Genomic DNA, 22,515 nt, shown 5'->3' with positions numbered 1-22,515 from the left:
ATTGATATGAAAATTTGCTTCAACATTTGCAAAGTGTTAGGACAAGACTCTCAAGAAGGCTTGAAATGAGGTCAACTCTGGAATTTAGGAAAGGGGTCATAAGCAATAGACCAACCAAGGACCTGATGTGAGCTAAGGTTATAGAGAAAAAGATGGTGTCTGATAGTCCTCAATCTGAAAGCTAAGCAGCCTACTTACTATCAAGCATCCTGTACACTGAATCCTTGTTGCCAAGTTTCTTTGCTCCAGGCTGAGCCATTACCTGCTTGCTGATTCCAATCCAGATTTACAATTCTAGTTTGTTTCTAGTTCCAGTTCCAGCATTCTGGCATGCCTACTGATTCATATTCCAGATATACACTCCAAATCCAACCATGAAACCAGCTTCACTGAAAGTTTAGATTCCCCTTCCCATTCCAGCTCTTGCTACTTGTATGTTGCAACCCAGACCTCTGTCTATCTGAGTAAGCTTCAGATCTACTTCCTATTATAGCTTTGCTAATTTCAAGTTGAAACTGCAGGTAGATTCCAGCCTCCAACTATCTACCTGCAGTTTCTGCCTTCTAGTTACCCACCAGACTGTGCAAAAGACACCCGATACCTAACTCATCTGAAGGACCAAACCTGTAACTTGGGCTATTCTTCAAGCTCCATAAATACCCAAAGGGTGGTAAAATAATTCAAAGAAACTGATGGACAAATTGAACAAAAAAAATCTGAAAGTTAGTATAATAATAATAATAATTGCAAAGTTCTAATGTCAAAAGAAAAAAAAACAAAGAACAAAATTTATGAGCATAACTCAGCTAATTCAGTATACAAAATGTTTCTATTGTTAGGAATAGGTACAAATTAATTTTAATAGGTGTACATCTGATGCCAAATAAAACATTTCTGGCTGCTAAATCACAGTAATAGAATATGAAGACTATTATTCAGAGTGGAGGAGTATCCTTAGTGGTTAAAGGACTAGTCTGAAAACCAAGGAAGACCAACCAAAAGAGGGAGTTCTGAACACCACAAAAAGTCACACAAGTCAGCAAATGAAGTAGGCCACAGACAACAGTAGACAAATTCACAAGGATGGCTTTATTGGAACAGACCCGACACACACCATGTTTTGGCACTTTGCTTCTAGTACATACAAAAAAAAAAAGAAGAATCAAATCAGTACTTTTAAAATGAAAAAACAAACATATAAACACATAAAAATACACATATTGATGATTAGCTAGGGAGTAGCTCATAAATCCAGAAACACCTCCTTCTTAAACAGCTATAGGGTAACCAGTTCCTCTTTAAGAATAGGGAACGGCAAGGACCATGAATATATATGACCACAGAAGGATCTACAGCTGCCATAAAGCTGTATTTGATCCCAGGGAGAATAAGATACAGACTGAAATCAGAAATAAGCAAGTGAGCTCATTAAGGATAACAACTGCCAGCTGAATGAGGGTGTTTACCTGAGAGAAAAGGCCTCAGACCTGCTACCATGCAGTCAAACTGCCAAGGAAGACACATTGGAGGAGGTGATCCCCTGCTGTCGAGACAACAGGGCAGCAATTGGAACCAGAAGCAGCTCCTGCCCAAATGTAAGTACAACAGGCAGGGCCAGTCTTAGGCAGAGGCGACCGAGGCGGCCGCATAGGGCCCCGCGCCTAAGGGGGCCCCGCGCGGCGCGCCTCAAGTCTGCCTCGCCTCTCTGACCACCGCCACTGCTCGCCTGCCCTCCATGCCCAGCGACGCGACTCTGCAGTCCTCGTTCCCCTGCTCCACCTCCCTCCAGCCGTCTGAGCCCCTCCCCCATCTGAGCCCCCCCCTCCCCGACCCGCCAAACGACCCTCTTCTACCACCCGACCTGCCGGCACCTCACCTGACCCAGCATTTTAAATCAATCTACAAGCGGCGGTGCCTCGCGTCTGTAAAAGAAGAAAAATCACTTCGTCCATTGGCCGGCCTTCCCTCATGTCCCGCCCTCTGATGTAACTTCCGCAAGGGCGGGACATGAGGGAAGGCCAGCCAATGGACGAAGTGATTTTTCTTCTTTTACAGACTCGAGGCACCGCCACTTGTAGATTGTTTTAAAATGCTGGGCCAGGTGAGGTGCCGGCAGGTCGGGTGGTAGAAGAGGGTCGGGGAGGGGGGGCCTCAGACAGGAGGGGGGCTCAGGTGGCTGGAGGGAGGGGGAGCAAGGGAATGAGGAGAGTCGCGTCGCTGGACATGGGGGGAGGGCAGGGGGCACAGGAGGGTCGCTGGACATGGGGGGATGGCAGGGGAGGGGGTTTCTGGACATAGGTTGAGGGCAGGGGGCACAGGTTGAGGCAGGGGGCACAGGAGGGTCGCTGGACATAGGTGGATGGCAGGGGAGAGGGGGTTTCTGGACATAGGTGGATGGCAGGGGAGGGCAGGGGGCACAGGAGGGTCACTGGACATGGGTGGATGGCAGGGGAGGGGGTTTCTGGACATAGGGTGAGGGCAGGGGGCACAGGAGGGTCACTGGACATGGGTGGATGGCAGGGGAGGGGGTTTCTGGACATAGGTGGATGGCAAGGGAGGGGGTTTCTGGACATAGGTGGAGGGCAGGGGGCACAGGAGGGTCGCTGGACATGGGTGGATGGCAGGGGAGGGGTTTCTGGACATAGGTTGAGGGCAGGGGGCACAGGAGGGTCGCTGGACATGGGTGGATGGCAGGGGAGGGGGGCTTCTGGACATAGGTGGATGGCAGGGGAGGGCATTGGGCACAGGAGGGTCGCTGGACATGGGTGGATGGCAGGGGAGGGGGTTTCTGGACATAGGTGGATGGCATGGGAGGGCAGGGGGCACAGGAGGGTCACTGGACATGGGTGGATGGCAGGGGAGGAGGGTTTCTGGACATAGGTGGATGGCAGGGGAGGGCAGGGGGCACAGGAGGGTCGCGGGACATGGGTGGATGGCAGGGGAGGGGGGTTTCTGGACATAGGTGGATGGCAAGGGAGGGGGGGTTTCTGGACATAGGTGGATGGCAGGGGAGGGCAGAGGGGACAGGGGGGGTTGCTGGACATAGATGGATGGCAGGGGGGACAGGATGGTCGCTGGACATGGGTGGATGGAGGAGAGATAAGAAATGCTGGACATGGATGGAGGCGAGGGAAGAGTGAGGAAGGAGATGAGGTGAGGGAAAAGGAAGAGAGGAGAAAAAGTGCACATGGATATAGAAAACAGGCAGAAGCTGGATCCACTGGATCCAAGTCTGCGGAGGACCCAGCTTTTACTTACGGATGTAGGGCAAGAAATGAAGAAGAAAGGCGGAAAGTAAAGAAATAAATGGAAAGGAAGCCCTGGAAACGGAGTTAAGAGGACAGATAGCAGCATAATCGGTACTGAGCCAGCATGATCAGAAAAGCAAAGTCACCAGACAACAAAGGTAGAAAAAACTATTTTATTCAGGATTTATTAATTGGAATATGTCAGTTTTTGGAAATGTGCATCTGTGATATTTTTCATGTACGTTTCAATTTTTGTAGTATTGCTGCATGCTGAGTCTGACTTCTTGAGGTAACTTTCCAGTTCAGTATTTTGCCTTCATGTGTTTTTCAGGTGTGATCAAGGAAGGTGCAGTATTCTGCTAGCGTATAGTTTGAATCCCTTTTTGTTTGTTTTTTTTCACTAGGTTGTGCACTGGTGTTTTAGAGGCAGGTGTAATTACAGTTGCCTTCCCACGCCACGCATAAGGTTGTAGCTCGCTCTGTCCTTGGAATTAGTGCTGTTTATGGTTTGTTAAGGTTATGAGTGTGTTTTTGCACAAGTTTGTGTATAGTGTTTTGCAGTGGAGAGATTGTGTGTTGGCCTTACTAAGCTGGCACCAAACATCAGAAAGGGTGTAGAGCCTAAATCATGACACACTACCTCTAAAAGGGTGTTTTGTGGCTCTACATGGGAATTGTGATATTATGATCCCTTGCTAGCTTCATATTGTTGACGGTCTGCATTTTCCATATGGCTGGTATATTGGTGTATAAGGTATTAATTGTGACAATTTGTTTTTACTTATTTCTTTTCTGTGTGTTGTCAGACAATTATGGATGACAGACAGAGTCGGAATCTTCTTGAGTCAGAGAGCTGTGGTATATATTTTAAAACAATTTTAATACCTTGGTGGTCTATATGTTTTTATATTGTACATTATATTTCACACATCACTTTATTTTATTGTATATCTTTTCATTTCATTTTTATTTTATTGCATATATGGGTTACAGAGTAATAGGGGAATTTGAAAGTACTGAATCTTTTCTTAATATTTTTCCTTTATTCTCCTTTGTTATGAGAATTGGAACTACTAATTGTAGTGGATTTGAACTGAATAATTTCTGGGGAGGGGAGGTTTCATGATAGCATTGTGCTTATTATTTCAATCAGTTTTTTTGTACAAGTTTAGCTTCATTTGTCTTTATTTGAAATTTCATAAAAAAATGTTCAAAAAATGGAATAATCTTATCAATGGGTGGAGCTAGGGTAGGGGCGGGGCTACGGTGGGCGGGACTATGGTGGGGCGGGGCTAGAATGGGGCCCCACCAAATTGGTCTGCATAGGGCCCCGCACTTGCTAAGACCGGCCCTGACAACAGGGATTCCCCGGCCATGTTGCTCAAACACTGACCCGATGTAGTTCTCAAGAAACAGGCACAGACATGCAGTTTTCTTTAAAATGCTTTTCTTATAAAGTTACTTGTGATCAGTTTGGAAGAACAGTAGTAAATGAGTGCACCATTTGCTACTAAGGGGTAGGGCACTACTCAGAAAGGCTGCCTGGAAATCTTTTAAATTACTGTGGAAGCTGAGGAGCATTAGGCCCTTTTTTCAATTGGGATTTTCAGATTACTTGTCCTATCTCTTGCTTTGACCCAGTTTGATTATTGTATTGTAATTCTATCTATGCAAGGTGTAAAGAATGTATCTTTGTTTTTTTGACCAGGGGCATGGTTGCTTTTTTTTTCTTGTTCTCATTTTTAGAGGTGCTATTTTGTACCTGTATGTACAGCCCTTTCCATCTATATTTGCCGTGTGTTTAGCTGTGTATTTTGGATTTTTTTTGGCACGTTACACATCTGTTTGCAGCATTTATTGTTTTAACATCTTTTGCCTTTTTAATTCTTTTCATGATCACTGCCACAAGTGGAAGCATTCATTGTCCTAGGTTTTTACTGCCTGTTCTTTTAATGATTTTTTTGTGATTATTGATGAAAGTTGCTGTAAGGCGCTATATTATTTATTCATTTACTAGTAAAAAAGGCCCATTTCTTAACTCAATGAAACGGGCGCTGGCAATGTAATGAGTTCCTGCCATTAATGTTTCCACGGTTGTATTCTGAATATAATTGTTGTTTACATGTGTAAGATTTCTTTATATACAATATTTTTTGTGTAAACTATGTTACAATGTGGTAAACGGTTTCCTTGTTCAGGCCCTTCAATCAGTTTAACAATCACATCAGAAGAGCTCCTTACTCATGAGAATGCAACATACAGTTGCCCATGTGAGAGACTGAGAATGACAGTGTGTTTTACAGACAATGTAAGAGAGAGATACACAGAGTGATTGAGTGTGTGTGTGTGTGGTGTGTGTGTGAGTGATAAAGTGATTAAATGTTTATCTTTCCTTCAGTTCTGTGCATTTGCCTCCACTGATGTTCGTACCTCCCTGTATATGATTGTTTGTTAGAGATTCAATTCACTCCACTTCCCTCCTCCAAGTTCCGTTCTGTCTGATTGGTTCTTCATTCCTGTGACGTCATGTGTTTGCTTGGCAACTATGCAGCATTCCGTTTTCTCGACGTGAGGGCGGGGACAGTGAGGGCCAATGAAACGCTGAACTACAGACTTACGAACCCTACACTGCCACAGTGCCACAGAGTCAGCTTCTGAATGTTGGAGGTGCTTTTTATTATATAGAAAGAGCCCCTTTAGCATTTTTCTGGCATTTCTCTAACCCATTTCACTTATAATATTAGCCTTTCCCCATGCCATTAGCTTTCATCACATTATTCAATTCTATTACACATGCGCTCTATGGCATTTTAAGACATCGTGTATATTTAATATTTCTGTGCTTACTAATATATTGCCTTTGGATGTTTTTTTGGAAGCACTCTGGCCTTCCCCTTTCTATTTGTAGTACTTGATGAAATAATTTGTGTATCTGTATTTTTATTCTTGTTATGATTTATATTAACAGACATTACATTTATATTTGTTATATTTTTGGTTAACATATTCTGCTGCTATTTTTTTTAAGTTTGCAACTGCTGTTTCTCTGTTTGAAGGGATAAGAATCAGGACTGTGAGTCCTTTTCCCGCTATATATTCAATAATTTGTTTAGTTTATTGTGTTGTCATGTTGTGTTTAAATTTTATAATTTTATATTTGTATATGTTTTCAATTTATTTTTAAAGTTTAATTTCTTTTATTAATTTTTGATACAGATACCATCAAGAGCTCACAACATAACAACAAGTAATATTTTACAAAGTAAGGCAATACCGGAGCTCACATGTAAGAAGCAGCAATCTACATTCAGAATCAAATTAAGTGAAAACAAGAGAAAGGGAGGAAAGAGGAAAAGAAGAGGGAAAGGGGAGGGGGGGGGGGCTGGAGAATATAAATCAAAGTATAAAGCATTTATATGTTTTTGATAGATCCCCAAGGCAGGCATCTACCGAAACACAGCCTGTGGAAGGTCCTATATATAAATAAACATTTTTTATGTGCCCAATTCAGAAGGCTCCTTGAGCTTGTTTTCTTCATGAATGCAAGTTAGGCAATATCAATAAACATGTATCTTCTTCTATGCATCACATAGATTATTGTAATAACAGGCCATGTTGCCTGATTTGAATTAGTGGGTTCACTAGTACAGTAGTCATATATGTACAGAACAATACATTTTGGACTAGATTCTGTAAATGGTGCCCAAGTTTGGGCCCTGAAAAAAATGCACACCAAGCGCTATTCTATAAATGGTGCTCTGAGTTGGGCACCATTTATAGAATAGTGTATAGTGCCAGGATCTGTGCCCAACTTATGGGCATAAGGATTTACACCAACTGAAACCTGGTGTAAATCATAGTAACATAGTAAGCGACAGTAGATAAAGACCTGTACTGTCCATCCAGTATGTCCAGCAGTCATACTCATTATCAATTCTTGCACATAAATTAGACATAGATTCCCTGAATTCTATAATACTGTGCGCATCTTTAGTGAACGTCCCTGACCACCCATGCCCCTCCCATGGCTACTACTCATTTTTAGTTATGTACTAATGGGGTCTTTCACTAAAGCTTAGCTCGAGTTATCTGCAGCAGGGCCCGCAGGAATAAATCGATCCTGCTGCAGATAACTCGATCTAAGCTTTAGTGAAGAACCCCTAAAAGATTTGTGTGCACATCTTTATAGAATAGCACATAGCAAGATATGTGCACAAATCTAAATTGGCCAATTACTGGCACTAATTGGTTCACTACTCAATTAAACTGCATGCATGCCCAAATTTACATGCGCAATTTTTAGCACCATATATAGAATTTGGGGGTTTGTGTATACTTTGGGTACAATGTAATGCTTAATACCAAGGGCTGAGTGATTTAAGTTGTGATGTATGCTGTGCATTATTTCACTCCAAACATATTTCTGCTCTTAAAATAATTTGCATTTCTATTTCTTCCCAAAATTTCTAATTCAATACTTAGATAGAGAACAACACATTTTGATGGCACCAGGACTATTTTAACAGCCTTACCACTGGATGCAGTTCTGATATGTCTATTATAGAAAAATAATGTTTGATTCCTCACATTGGCCAATATTTGTCAACCATTTTAAGAATATTTGCATGATAGTACAATTGAAATTTATTGATAAATTCAGAATTAAAGTATGTAATGGATATCTGCAGAGTTATAGTGTAATTCATACTACATACAAACTGAATTTATTTCATACCTGGTAAATTATTTCAATATCTTGAACACACAAAAATAAAACTACATAATGAAGATAATGAGATTACCTGGCTTGAGGCAAACCATAGCTGGTGCCCACTCCAACTCGAGGTAAGCTGTAGACAACTTTTTTAACTGTTGGTTGGTCAGGAAAATTGAACATCACAGACGCTATGTTAAGAAAAGATACAGTGTACATAGAAATATAATTATTTGTATTTCATGAGCTTATATTTTAAATCATACCACATTATTCCTTCATGGAATCTAATCAGTATAACTGTCTATTGCTAAAAGCATGCAGTAAGCATTCATTGTCTTAGGACCACAGTATTAGGGAAATTGCCATGCTAAGAATTGTTGCTTTTCTGTAGCCTTTAATTTTCTGAACTCATAGAATTAGTATTTGCCTAATATTCTGAATAAGAATGACTCATGTCACAGTATAAAGGTAATTTTATAACAGGCTGCCTAACGTGCAGCAAGTATACTTACAAGGTACATCAATTTTCCAAGGAAAAGCATGCACATATAGCAAAGTTAGTCACCTGGAGCAGATCTTCTTCGAGGACAGCAGAACATAACATTCTCACACAATGCAGCCCAGTGTGGACGCTGCCCAGTGTTCTTTCAGCTCTGGAAGCTTTTGACAGGCCTGACCATGCATGTGTGTGTGCCTTCTCCCCCTCCCCCCCTGCCTAAATTGTGCTGAAACCTCAAATGAATAAAAAAGCATAAAGAATGCAACTCCTAGGAGAGGTAGGAGAGTATGTGAGGATTTATGTCCTGCTGTCCTACAGGTGAGTAACTTTGCTTTCTCCGATGATAAGCAGGATTATAGTTCTCACACGTGGGAATCCTTAGTTACCAGGCTCACCAAAAACAAGGACTTAAAATGGCTAAGTCAACCAGAACCAATAACTCAAACCCCCAAAACAGCCCTGTTGTGAACGTGCAGCCTAGAACACAAGAGAATGGGCTTAGGAGGGTGGAGTCAAATTCTAACTTCAAACAAATTCTGTAGCACTGTCTGACCAAACCGGCTACTGCGTCAGGTATTCTCCTCAAGACAGTACTGAGATGAGAATGTGTGGACTGAAAATCATGTTGCAGCTCTGCAAATGTCCTCAATAGAGGCTGACTTCAGTTGAGCACTTAAGCTGTCATGGATGTGACACTGTAAGCCGTGACATGACCATCCAAAGTTAGCCCAGCCTGGGCCTAAGTGAAGAAGATGCAATCTGCTAGCCAACTGGATAAAATGCGTTTACTGATGGCTGTTCCCATTCTGTTTGGGTCAAATAAAACAAAAAGCTGGGTGGACTCTCTATGGGCTTTAGCCTGTTCCAGATAGAAGGCTAAAGCTTGATTGCAGTCCAAGGTGTGGCGTGTGCTTTCGCCAGGATGGGTATGAGGTTTCTCGAAGAATGTTGGCAGAACAATTGACTGGTTAAGATGGAATTCTGACACTACCTTAGGAAGGAACTTAGGATGTGTATGGAGAACTACTCTGTTATGATGAAATTTTGTGTAAGGTGGATCTGCTACTAAGGCCTGAAGCTCACTGCCCCTGTAAGCTGAAGTTTTTGCCATCAAAAATAAGACATTCCAGGTCAGCTACTTCAGATGACATGAGTCAAGTGGTTCAAAAAGAGCTTTCATAAGCTGGATGAGGATGACACTAAGATCCCATGACACAGTGGGAGGTTTGATGGGGGGAGTTTGTCAGAAGCAAACCTCACATAAAGTGATCAACTATCGGCTTTACAGAGGATAGGCATACCCTCTACACTGTGTTAAGTGTTAATTGCACTGGGGTGAACCCTTATAGAGTTGCTTTTTAAACCAGACTCAGAGAGGCGTAGAAGGTATTCAAGCAGTTTTTATGTAGGACAAGAAAAAGGACATAGGGTCTTGCTCTCACACAAGATGGCAAACCTCTTCCATTTGACAGTATAACACTTCTTAGTGGAATCTTTCCTGGAAGCCAGCAGGACTTTGGAAACACCTTTAGGCAGTTGAAGAGATGCAAATTCTACACTCTCAACATTCAAGCTGTGAGGGCCAGGGATTGGAGGTCTGGATGAAGAAGAGACTCCTGGCATAAAAAAAACCTTCTGAACTGTATACCTTAATAGTTACAGAGCTCAATGCAATGCAAAATGTCATAAGAACATAATAAGAAAAGTCATACTGGGTCAGACCAATGGTCCACCTAGCCCTGTATCCTGTTCACAATTACCAGGCAGAAACACAAAAAGTAGCAACATTCCATGCTACCAATCCCAAGGTAAAAAGTGGCTTCCCCATGTCAATCTCAATAGCAGACTATGGAGTTTTTCTCCAGGAAATTGCTCAAAACCTTTTAAAACCCAGATATGCTAACCACTGTTACCACATCCTCTGTAAATGAGTTCCAGAACTTAACTATTCTTTGAATGAAAAAAATATTATCTCCTATTTCTTTTAAAAGTATTTACATGTAACTTCATTGAAGGGTCCTTTTACTAAGCCTTGGTAAAAAGTGGCCTGCAGTAGTGTAGGCGCATGTATTGGGTGCACGCTGGGCCAGTTTTTACCACATGTACAAAAAATGTTTGTTTTTTGATGGGACGGGAAAAGGGCCTGTGGTATAGGGACACAGAAGGGAGACACTGGACAGGATGGATATGAAAGCAGAAGAAAGATGGATGGTTGACATGGAGGGCATTTTCAATATGATGTCTAAGTCAGACTTTGGCTGTTTTGCGCTAAATGTCCTAAATCTGAATAGAAAATGTAACCATTTTCGAAAAAGCAAAACCTCTATCTTTTTCTTTTCTATTTGTAACAAGGTTTTGTGCTCTGTGCGTAGCGAAGATACTTACCTGTTGCAGGTTTTCTCCGAGGACAGCAGGCCTTATATTCTCACAAGTGGGTAAAATAGGCCACGTTGCCCAGTCTGGATCTTATGACCATAAGATGACCTTTGTGGAGTGCAAGAAACACTCCACTATGCATGCACGAGTGCCTTTCCACTTGCCGTGCGAATGCGGTCACCTCAGTTGAGTATAACAGCAAAAAAGGAAAAATAATAAAGGAGACAACTCCAAGGGGAGGTGGGAGGGATTGGGAGGATATAAGGCCTGCTATACTTGGAGAATACCTGCTACAGGTATCTTCGATTTCTCCGAGCGCAAGCAGGCCTATCTATTCTTACAAGTGGGGAATCCTTAGCATCCAGGCTCACCAAAAACAACAAACATTGGTCAATTGGGTCTCACAATGGAGAGAACATAACACTGATTAATCTGTAACTATATACAATCTGAATTAGAGTGCAGCCTGGAACAGAATAAAACGGGCCTAGGAGGATGGTGTTGGTTTCAAAACCCAAACAGATTCTGCAATACTGCCCGAACTGACTGTCACATTGGGTATGCTGCTCAAGGAAGTAGTATGATGTGAATGTGAGGACTGAAGGCCATGTCACAGTCTTGCAAATTTCATCAAGCGAGGCTGACCGAAAGTGGGCTACCGATGCAGCCATGACATTGGGAGCTGTGACATGACCCATTAGGACCATCTTAAATTTAATGCCAAGAAGTGCAGAGTGATGCACTTGGGGTGCAGAAACCCAAAAGAGAGATACCGAATAGGAGGGGAGAGATTAGAAAGCTCAACTCAGGACAGAGACCTTGGGGTGTTGGGGTCAGAGGATATGAAGGTGAAGAAACAAACTGACAAGGCGCCGGCCACAGCCAAATGGATGCTAGGCTGCATAGAGAGAGGTATAATCAACAGAAGAAAGGAGGTGTTGATGCCCCTCTACAAGTCATTGGTGAGGCCCCACTTGGAGTACTGTGATCAGTTTTGGAGGCTGTATCTTGCTAAAGATGTAAAAAGACTGGAAGTGGTGCAAAGAAAGCTACAAAAATGGTATGAGATTTGCGTTGCAAACTGTATGAGGAGAGACTAGCCGACCTGAACATATATATATTGGAGAAAAGGAGAAACAGGGATGATATGATACAGACATTCAAATATCTGAAAGGTATTAATCTGCAAATGAACCTTTTCTGGAGACAGGAAGGCGGTAGAACTAGAGGACATGAATTGAGCTTGAAGGGGAGCAGACTCGTGAGTAATGTCAGGAAATATTTTTTCACGGAGAGGGTGGTGGATATGTGGAATGCCCTCCCACAGGAGGTGGTGGAGATGAAAACAGTAATGGGATTCAAACATGCGTGGGGTAAACACAAAGGAATCCTGTTTAGAAGGAATGGTTCCATGGAATCTTAGCGGAGATTGGGTGGCGACGCAGGTAATTGGGAAACAAAATGGGAGCTGGGCAGACTTCTACGGTCTACACCCTGATCGTGACTGAATAGATAGGGATGGGCTGGAGTGTAAATTTTAAGGGGCTTCAATGTTAGCTTCAGAACTTAGTACAAGAACAGTACTGGGCAGACTTCTACGGTCTGTGCCCTGAGAAAGGCAAGTACAAATCAAACTCGGGTATACATATGAAGTATCACATACCATGTAAAATGAGTTTATCTTGTTGGGCAGACTGGATGGACCATGCGGGTCTTTATCTGCCATCATTTACTACGTTACTATGTTAAATGAAGGAAATGCAAGTTGCCAACCAATTAGAAATGGTGCGTTTCTCGATGCGACTCCCATCCTGTTGAGATCAAAAGAAATAAAAGGTTAGGCGGACTGTCTGTGGGACCTGGTCCACTCCATGTAATAGGCCAATGGTTTCTTGCAATCCAAGGTGTGCAAAGTGCTTTCAGCAGGATGGGCATGAGGTCAGGGAAAGAATGTTGGCAAGACAATCGACTGGTTCAATAGAACTCTGACACCACCTTCGGCAGGAACTTAGGGTGTGTGGGGAGGACTACTCTGTTGTCATGAAACTTAGTATAACATGCATCTACTAAGGTCTGAAGCTCACTGACTCTATGAGCTGAAGAAAAAGCCACCAAGAAAATGATCTTCCAGGTCAAGTACTTCAGAAGGCAGGAATTAGATAGCTCAAAAGGAGCTTTCATCAGCTGGGTGAAAATGACATTGAGATCCCATGACACAGGTGGAGGTTTGACAGGGGGCTTTGACAAAAGCAAACCTCTCATAAAGCAAACAACTAGAGGCTGTCCAGAGATGGGCTTACCCTCTACACTGTGAAGGTAAGCACTAATTGCACTAAGGTGAACCCTTACAGAGTTGGTCTTGAGACCAGACTGAAAGGTGTAGAAGGTATTCAAGTAGGGTCTGAGTAGGGCAAGCAAGGGGATCTAGGGCCTTGCTCCCACACCAGATGGCAAACCTCCTCCATTTGAAAGAATAGCACTTCTTAGTGGTGTCTTTCCTGGAAGACAGCACAACTCGGGAGACAACCTCCGAAAGACCCAAGGAAGCGAATTCTAGGCTCTCAACATCCAAGCTGTGAGAGCCAGAGATTGGAGGTTGGGATGTAAAAGAGAATCCTCATTCTGCAAGATGAGTCAGAAAACAATCCAATCTCCACGGTTCTTCAGAGGATAACACCAGAAGTAGAGGGAACCATATTTGCCATGGCCTGTACGGCACGATCAGAATCATGGTTCTGCGGTCTTGCTTGACTTTCAACAAAGTTTTACCCACTAGAGGTATAGGAGGATACATTTACAGAAGACCTGTCCCCCAATAGAGGAGGAAGGCATCTGATGCTAGTCTGTTGTGGGCCTGAAGCCTGGAACAGAACTGATGGACCTTATGGCTGATGTGAGTGGCAAAGAGATCCACTGAAGGGGTACCTCATGTTCAGAAGATCTTGTAGGCAATGCCCATAATGAGAGATCACTCATGTGGTTGCATTATCTTGCTCAGTCTGTCGGCTAGGGTGTTCTTTTTGCCCACCAGATAAGTGGCTCAAAGGAACATGTCATGCTGGCGAGCCCAATGCCACATCTGGATGGCCTCCTGACACAAAAGGCATGATCCATTGCTCCCCTGCTTGTTGGTGTAATACATGGCAACCTGATTGTCTATTTGGAAGTGCACAGTTTGATGCAATAACCGATCTCTGAAAGCCTTTAGAGCATTCCAGATCACCCGGAGCTCCAGGAGATTAATCAGAAGATTCATTACCTGGGTGGACCTCTACATGAGCCCCTCAGCCCAGAAGAGATGCATCCATCGTCAACATCTTTTGTGGCTGAGGAATTTGGAAAGGAAGTCCTAGAGTCAAATTGAATCAAATGGTCCACCACTGAAGGGAGCATACAAGCTCTGGGGAGACTTGGATGACATATCTTCCAAGCTCCCCATGGCTTGACACCACTGAGCAGCCAGGGGCTTATCTCATGTGAAGATGTGTCATAGGTTTGACGTACACTGTGGAAGCCATGTGGCCTAACAATCTCAACATCTGCCAAGCTTTGACCTTCTGCTCTCATTTCCGGAAGGTAGGCTCGAACTCTGTGTGTGTCCAGCAGGGCTCCTTTGAACTCCAATCACTGGACAGGGTGAAGACGGGGTAGTTTAAAATGAACCCTAGTAGCTCAAGCACCCGAATGGTCCTTAGCATGAACTCCTGAGCAATGTCCTTGGAGGTACTCCTTACCAGCTAATTGTCAAGATATGGGAACAAATGGACTCCCAGTCTGCATAGTGACATTGCAACTACCACTAGACATTTGGTGACGATCCTGGGAGCTGATGTGAGGCCAAAGGCAACATGCGGTACTGGAGTGATGTGTTCCCAGCCAATTCAAAGATACCTCTGGTGGGCTGAAAGTATTAGCAAGTGAGTATATGCATCCTTTAAGTCCAGAGAGCATAGACAATTATTTTACTGAATCATTGGAGAAGGGTGCCCAGGGAAACCATCCTAAGATGGGACACACACCCCCTGTTTTCTTTTGTACAAGGAAGTACCTGGAATAGAATCCCCACCCTTCCTCCCCTGGTGGAATGGGCTTTACTGCGTGGGCCTTCAGAAGCACTGAGAGTTCCTCTGCAAGTACCTGCTTATACTGAGAGCTGAATGAGTAAGCTCTCAGTGGGCAATTTGGAGGATTCTGACACCAACTGAGGGCATATCCGAGACAGACTATTTGAAGAATCCACTGGTCAGAGGTGATAAGGGGTCACCTTTCTTGAAAAAATTTCAGCCTCCCCCTGACTGGCAAGTCATCTGGGATGAACACTTTTACTGTAGCTATGCTCTGCTGGAGTCAGTGAAAAGCTCATCCCTTGCTTTGTCTGGGGAGCATCGGGGGCCTTAGGCGCAGGCTGTTGACATGAACGAGCACATTGGGGTTGAGCCTGAGTAGGTTAGCAAGCCGAAGGATTGTACTTACACCTTTGATAGTAATAGGGACTCCTCCCTTGGCTTGCCAAAAGTCCTCCTAGCTGAGGAGGTAGATGCAAAAGGCACCCGGAGGGAGAGAGAAGAGATGGTATCAGTATATTTTTTGATTTGGTCTGCGACCTCCTCAAACTTTTCTCCAAAAAGGTTACCCCCCCCCCCACCCAGCATGGGGCACCCACAAACCACTGCTGAACAGAATGTTCCAAGTCAGAAACATGCAACCACGAGACTCTGCACATTGTTATACTCTGGGCAGAGATCCTGGATGCCATGTTAAAAGTGTCATAAGTGCCCCTGGCCAAGTACTTTCAACACGCCTTCTGCTGCTTGACCAACTGATGAAGTGACTCTGCCTGCTCTGGAGGGAGCGTCTCAGCCAGGTCCAACAACTTGCGCACCGAGTTTCACAAGCAAACGCTCATGAAGCGCTGGTAGGATTGTATTTTGGAGATAAGCATTGAGGCCTGAAACATCTTTCTCCCAAAAGAATACAGGGTTCTAGTTTCTCTACCTGGGGGGCGCCGAGGCATAGTCCCTGGAACTCCTGGCTCTTTTGAGAGCCAATTCCACCACCATGGAATTGTGAAACAACTGAGGCTTATCAAATCCAGGTGTGCTGAGGATCCGGTATACGGAATTGATCTGATGACCACAAGGTGGCCAAACAGGTAGAAAAGGCAACGGCCAAAGCCAGAAGGATGCTTGGATGCATAAGGAAAGGAATGACCAACAGGAAATAAAATAGGTGATATGACGGCTAAAGAGGAGGGTGGCCACTCAAAACTGAAAGTCCTGGATTTCAAGCATGCTGACCTTATTAAAATGGGGGAATACCTGAGGAAGGAGCTGGTGGGCTGGGAGGACGTACGAGAAGTGGAAGGGCAGTGGTCCAGGCTGAAAGAAACTATAAATAGGGCCACAAACCTCTATGTAAGGACAGTAAATAAAAGCAAGAGAAAAAGGAAACCGATATGGTTCTCCAAGCAAGTGGCTGAGAAAATAAAGGCTAAAGAGTTGGCGTTCCAGAAATACAGAAAAACTCAAAATGAGGAACACGGAGAGGAATACCGGATGAAACTGAAGGAAGCCAAGAGAGAGAGAGACGTCTGGCGAAAGCGCGTGCGGAAGAACAAATGGCTAGAAAGGTAAGGAGGGGTGACAAAAATTTCTTCAGGTATATTAGTGAAAGGAAAAAGACTAAAAAGGGAATTGTGAGACTGAAAGATGCTGCGAACTGCTATGTAGAAAATGATGAAGAAAAGGCAAATTTACTAAATAGATACTTCTGTTCTGTTTTCACAGAAGAAAATCCTGGAGAAGGACCGAGATGGACTGACAAAAGTACATGTGAGAGTGGAGTGGATTTGGCACCGTTCACGGAGGAGAGTGTGTATGAACAACTAGGAAATCTAAAGGTGGACAAAGCCATGGGACCGGACGGGATCCACCCCAGGATATTGAGGGAGCTCAGAGAGGTTCTGGCGGGTCCTCTTAAAGATTTGTTTAATAAATCCTTGGAGACGGGAGAGGTTCTGTGCGATTGGAGAACGGCGGAGGTGATAGGGAAGAAGCTGGAAACTACAGGCCGGTAAGCCTCACTTCGGTTATTGGAAAAGTAATGGAAGCGATGCTAAAGGACAGGATAGTGAATTTCCTGGAAGCCAATAAGTTGCAAGATCCGAAACAACATGGTTTTAACAAAGGGAAATCGTGTCAAACGAATCTCATTGAATTCTTTGACTGGGTGACTGGAGAATTGAATCAAGGACGTGCTATGGACATAATCTACATAGATTTCAGCAAAGCTTTTCACACGGTTCCCCACAGGAGGCTCTTGAATAAACTGGACAGGCTGAAGATAGGACCTGAAGTGGTGAACTGGATTAGGAACTGGTTGAAGGACAGAAACCAGAGGGTGGTGGTGAATGGAATTCGCTCGGAGGAGGGGAAGGTGAGTAGTGGAGTGCCTCAGGGATCGGTGCTGGGACCGATTCTGTTTAATATATTTGTGAGTGACATTGCCGAAGGGTTGGAAGGTAAAGTTTGCCTTTTTGCGGACGATGCTAAGATTTGTAAAAGACTGGACACCGGGGAGGGAGTGGAAAACATGAAAAAGGATCTGCGGAAGCTAGAAGAATGGTCTAAGGTTTGGCAATTAAAATTCAATGCGAAGAAATGCAAAGTGATGCACTTAGGGAGTAGAAATCCACGGGAGAAGTATGTGTTAGGCGGGGAGAGTCTGATAGTTATGGATGGGGAGAGGGATCTTAGGGTGATAGTATCTGAGGATCTGAAGGCGACGAAACAGTGTGACAAGGCGGTGGCTGTAGCCAGAAGGTTGCTAGGCTGTATAGAGAGAGGTGTGACCAGCAGAAGAAAAGAGGTGTTGATGCCCCTGTATAAGTCGTTGGTGAGGCCCCACCTGGAGTATTGTGTTCAGTTCTGGAGGCCGTACCTTGCTAAGAATGTAAAAAAAATGGAAGCGGTGCAAAGAAAAGCTACGAGAATGGTATGGGATTTGCGTTACAAGACGTATGAGGAGAGACTTGCGGACCTGAACATGTATACCCTGGAGGAAAGGAGAAACAAGGGTGATATGATACAGACGTTCAAATATATGAAAGGTATTAATCCGCAAACGAACCTTTTCCGGAGATGGGAGGGCGGTAGAACGAGAGGACATGATATGAGAGTGAAGGGGACAGACTCAAGAAAAATGTCAGGAAGTATTTTTTCACGGAGAGAGTGGTAGATACTTGGAATGCCCTCCCGCGGGAGGTGGTGGAAAACGATAGCGGAATTCAAGCATGCGTGGGATAAACATAAAGGAATCCTGTGCAGAAGGAATGGATCCTCAGAAGCTTAGCCGAGATTGGGAGGTGGGGCTGGTGTTTGGGTGGTGGGGCTAGTTCTGGGCAAGACTTCTACGGTCTGTGTCCTGAAAATGGGGCTAGTTCTGGGCAAGATTTCTACAGTCTGTGTCCTGAAAATGACAGATACAAATCAAGGTAAGGTTTACACAAGTAGCAGCACATATGAGTTTATCTTGTTGGGAACTAGATGGACCGTGCAGGTCTTTTTCTGCCGTCAGCTACTATGTTACTATATATGTATGTAATAAAAAGATCTCTGGATGAGTTTTGAAATGTAGAGAGAAAAAGTCAAATGCTGATCCAAAATTACCCCTAAGGGCGTAATTGAGGACTTAATGGAAACAGTATGATTATTTATCTTAGGCATAGAAGGGGGAGATGCAATTGTCTTAGAAATTCAAAGAGCTTCACATTTACTAGGATTTAAATGTAACATGATCTAGTAACCACTGGTTCACCTGAGTGAACTTATCTTCTACAGAAATTTGTGTAGATGCATCCCATAAATCACTTTCAATCACCAACTGAATATCATGTGTATAAAAGTGAGCATGAACATCTAAATTCTGAATCAGCAGGGTTAAAAGAGAAAGGAAAATATTAAATAGACTAAAATTCAAAGGCATCAAATTGCACAATTCAGGGACTTGTACTGAAATTACACTGAATTGAATGTCTTGATTCAGAATTTTAAAGTAACGTATGGATCAAAATAAGTAATCAAACCTACTTCTGTTGGCCATAAACACTTCCAGAGCTGTGTTCTGAAGAAGATAACGCCTTGAAAATACTGCTCGGATCTCACTGAACATCCATTTTCCATGAAGGCCTTCTGTGTATGCAAGAACCTAAAAAACAAAATGGGAGAAAAACATGTCTTATAAAATGCTCTATGAAACCATTCTTAACAATTTCTTAGCACAGTCTTAAAAACCAGCTATATTCTAGGAAAAATCTAAGAGAAAGCAGAAAAGAAACAGACCTGTACCATGTTTGGGCTGGATTTAGCATATGCTTTTTTCAATAGTAGCTCAAGGTGCGTTACATTCAGACACTTTGCTATCCCTAGGAAGAATACAATCTAAGTTTGTACCTGAGGTAATGATGGGTTAAGTGGTTTGCCCAAGATCACAAGGAAGAACAGTAGAATGAAAAGATATATATGCCAACAATAACATGTAGTACTTATATGCATGCTGTTCAGTGAGTGAAGGCTGGGTGAAGCAGGGGCAGAATTGTGAGGTATGCACATATTTTATAAAATATACACATACACATACACACTGGATACATGCACACATTCCTCTGAGCATGTATAAATACTGAGACTGTTTGAGGGAGCTTATTTTATAAACACACATAGGCATCTATGTTGTCTTTATAAAAGAAACTAAATACAGTGGGCACCTTGTTCACATTTTTAGGCCCTCACTTTGAAAATTACTCATATGAGGTCATTTTAAAAGCATCTACATGTGCCAGCTACCTGCTCATTTGGATCTTTGATCTCTACAAGTGAATCAAGTGACAGCTATACTAACTTCTGTGGTATCTAACACCACCTCAAATTTATTATCAAGAGTTATTTCACTTGGTTCCTCTTGTACATATTGCTTTGTAAACTGTAGCATACATATGTGCAGTTGGCGCCAAATACACATGTATGTTCCAAGAACATGTTGATACCAGTGCTTACACATGTAAAGGCCATAGTGATGCTGCTCTCTTTCTGTAAATACTAGTAAAAAAGGCCCGTTTCTGTAAGAAATGAAACGGGCGCTAGCAAGGTTTTCCTTTGAGTGTGTATGTTTGACAGAATGTGTTTGACAGTGACTGTGTGTGTGAGAGAGAGTGAATGTGCGAGTGTGTGTGTGACAGAGTGTGTGAGTGTGTGTGAGACTCTGTGAGAGAGAGACTGTGTGTATGTGTGTGTGTGAGAGAGAGTGAGAGATAGATTGTGACAGAGTGTGTGTGTGTGTGTGGGCCGACTTAGTGTGTGGGAGAGAGAAAGACAGAATGTCGATTGATTGTGTGTGTGTGTGTGTGTCACAGACACAGAGACACAGCGAGGCTGTGTGAGAGAGTGATTCACTGTATGTGTGAGATACCGACAGAGTGTGTGTGTTAGAGATTGTGTCAGAGCCAGAGAGAGGGTGGGGTGCGGGGTAGGTGATTTTCGAGGGGGGGGGGGGGGCGACGTGCACAGAGGGGGATCGGCAGGGCCAGTCAGGGGTGGAGAGGGTAGCAGCATGGGTGTAGGCATCGCAAGGAAGTTTGTGTGCGTGTGTGACAGAGGGGTAGGGGCAGGCGTGGCGATTTTGGTGGGGGGAGGGTCGACATGCATGGAGGGGGATCGACGGGGCCAGACTCGGAGGGGGAGAGTGTGTGAGATGGAGTGTGTGCGTTAAACACCGTAGCAATGTGTGTGTGTGAGAGAGAGACACAAAGAGAGAGAGTGTGTGTGTGTGAGAGAGAAACTCCTGTCAGCAGCAGCAGTGGAATAGGTCCGGAGTTCATCAGTGTGAGTGCTGCTCGAGTAGGGATTATGTGCCCGGACGGAAGCACGACATGTGATCCACGGCGCTGGGCCACTTCTACACCTTGTCTATGGGGCTCCAGCTTTTTCCCGGGTTGGTCCTACCGTGACCTCCGTAGTCAGCGTGGTGCTGCGACGTCGGTCTCTCCCTAGTCAAGGCCTCGCGTACCAGTTGGTGTTTCGTCGGGTTGCACATAAGTAATGCCACACTGGGAAAAGACCAAGGGTCCATCGAGCCCAGCATCCTGTCCACGACAGCGGCCAATCCAGGCCAATCTGTATCTCCCTTGCCTGCTGATTCCAGCCTGCCTTGGATTGTGTTGTGGTTGAAGCTCCGCCTCTGCCCCTGTGCCCTGCCCCTTTCACCCCTCCTCCTCCGGCTCTGACGTCAGCCTGATCTACGGAGCCTAGCAGACCAAGGAGCCACGGTCTCAGTCAGCAAGACGAATAGAACGTTGGAGGTGAGAATTATTATATAGGATAGGTTTTTAAATGGGTTCTGCAGCAGTATGTTCCAGCAAATGCACGTGCATATATTTATAAAAAGCTCCACATTCAGCAGACCCATTTATAAAACACTCTGGTAAAATGTTATTGTCCTGACTTGGATAGCTTCTCTGCATAATGGAGCCTCAATTGCAGTATCTTGAGTTAGGTTGATTATAAGATCCTACATAACAGATTCATAAAAGGAACAGCCTTTTTTCTCAGCTCCTGATCCATCCTCACACCATCAACCCCAGAAGCTAACATCAGGGTGTTTTGCCTCCCTGTCTGAACTATAACCTGCTCGTATATTTATTTATTTATTATTACATTTATATATCCCACATTTTCCCACTGATTGCAGGCTCAAAGTGGCTTACAATAAATCTGTAATAAGGCCACAGATATGTCACATGGATAAATGTTTGAGCAAAAAGGAGCAGGATATGTCTGCAAAATCGGGGAAACGGGATATATGAAAGTTGCGGCCTGTGGGTCCTGCAGAGTCTAAGATGGTGGCTGGTGAGTCGGAGACCACTGAAGTCAATGATCATCTCCTTTCCCAAATTAAAACCATTGTAGTAGAAGCATTGGACAAAGGGCTGACCGTGATTACTGAGCAACTCAGTGGTCTTGCTCACTCTGGCTCTGATTTCAATGGAAGAGTGGCTGAAGTGGAGACTCAAGTCGTGGAGTGGAGGACACAATGAACGTGGTACAAGGAGAGACTCAGGTAAGCAGAGTGGAGGAAGCAGTGAAAAAGGTACAAGGGAAGGAGATGGGAAGGCAGTAGAACTAGAGGGCATGATATGAGATTGAAGGGGGGCAGACTGAAGAAAAATGTCAGGAAGTATTTTTTCACGGAGAGAGTGGTGGATGCTTGGAATGCTCTCCCACGGGAGGTGGTGGAGAGGAAAACGGTAACGGAATTCAAACATGCGTGGGATAAACATAAAGGAATCCTGTTCCGAGGGAATGGATCCTCAGAAGCTTAACCGAGATTGGGTGGCAGAGCCGGTGGTGGGAGGGGGGGCTGGTTGGGAGGCGGGGATAGTGCTGGGCAGACTTATGCAGTCTGTGCCAGAGCCGGTGTTTGGGAGGCAGGAATAGTGCTGGGCAGACTTATACGGTCTGTGCCCTAAAAATGACAGATACAAATCAAGGTAAGGTGTACGCAAAAAGTAGCACATATGAGTTTATCTTGTTGGGCAGACTGGATGGACCGTGCAGGTCTTTTTCTGCTGTCATCTACTATGTTACTATGTTAGAAGAGCTGGAGTGACTCCGAAAACAGGT

The 22,515-nt window shown here is 44.1% G+C and overlaps 1 protein-coding gene across 1 annotated transcript in view; it reads right to left on the bottom strand.

Moving 5' to 3' along the window:
- NBEA (neurobeachin) overlaps window positions 1-22,515 on the bottom strand; it is a 1,994,973-nt gene that overhangs the window by 322,789 nt on the left and 1,649,669 nt on the right. The window contains 2 exon segments of the mRNA XM_030200381.1: window positions 8,051-8,153; window positions 18,928-19,045. Of these exon segments, the coding sequence (XP_030056241.1) occupies window positions 8,051-8,153; window positions 18,928-19,045 (221 nt within the window).

The sequence above is a fragment of the Microcaecilia unicolor genome, chromosome 4 (genome assembly GCF_901765095.1).
Source record: "Microcaecilia unicolor chromosome 4, aMicUni1.1, whole genome shotgun sequence".
NCBI lineage: Eukaryota > Metazoa > Chordata > Amphibia > Gymnophiona > Siphonopidae > Microcaecilia > Microcaecilia unicolor.
Note: the sequence above shows the minus strand (reverse complement) of the source record. Positions and strands in the feature narration are given on the sequence as shown.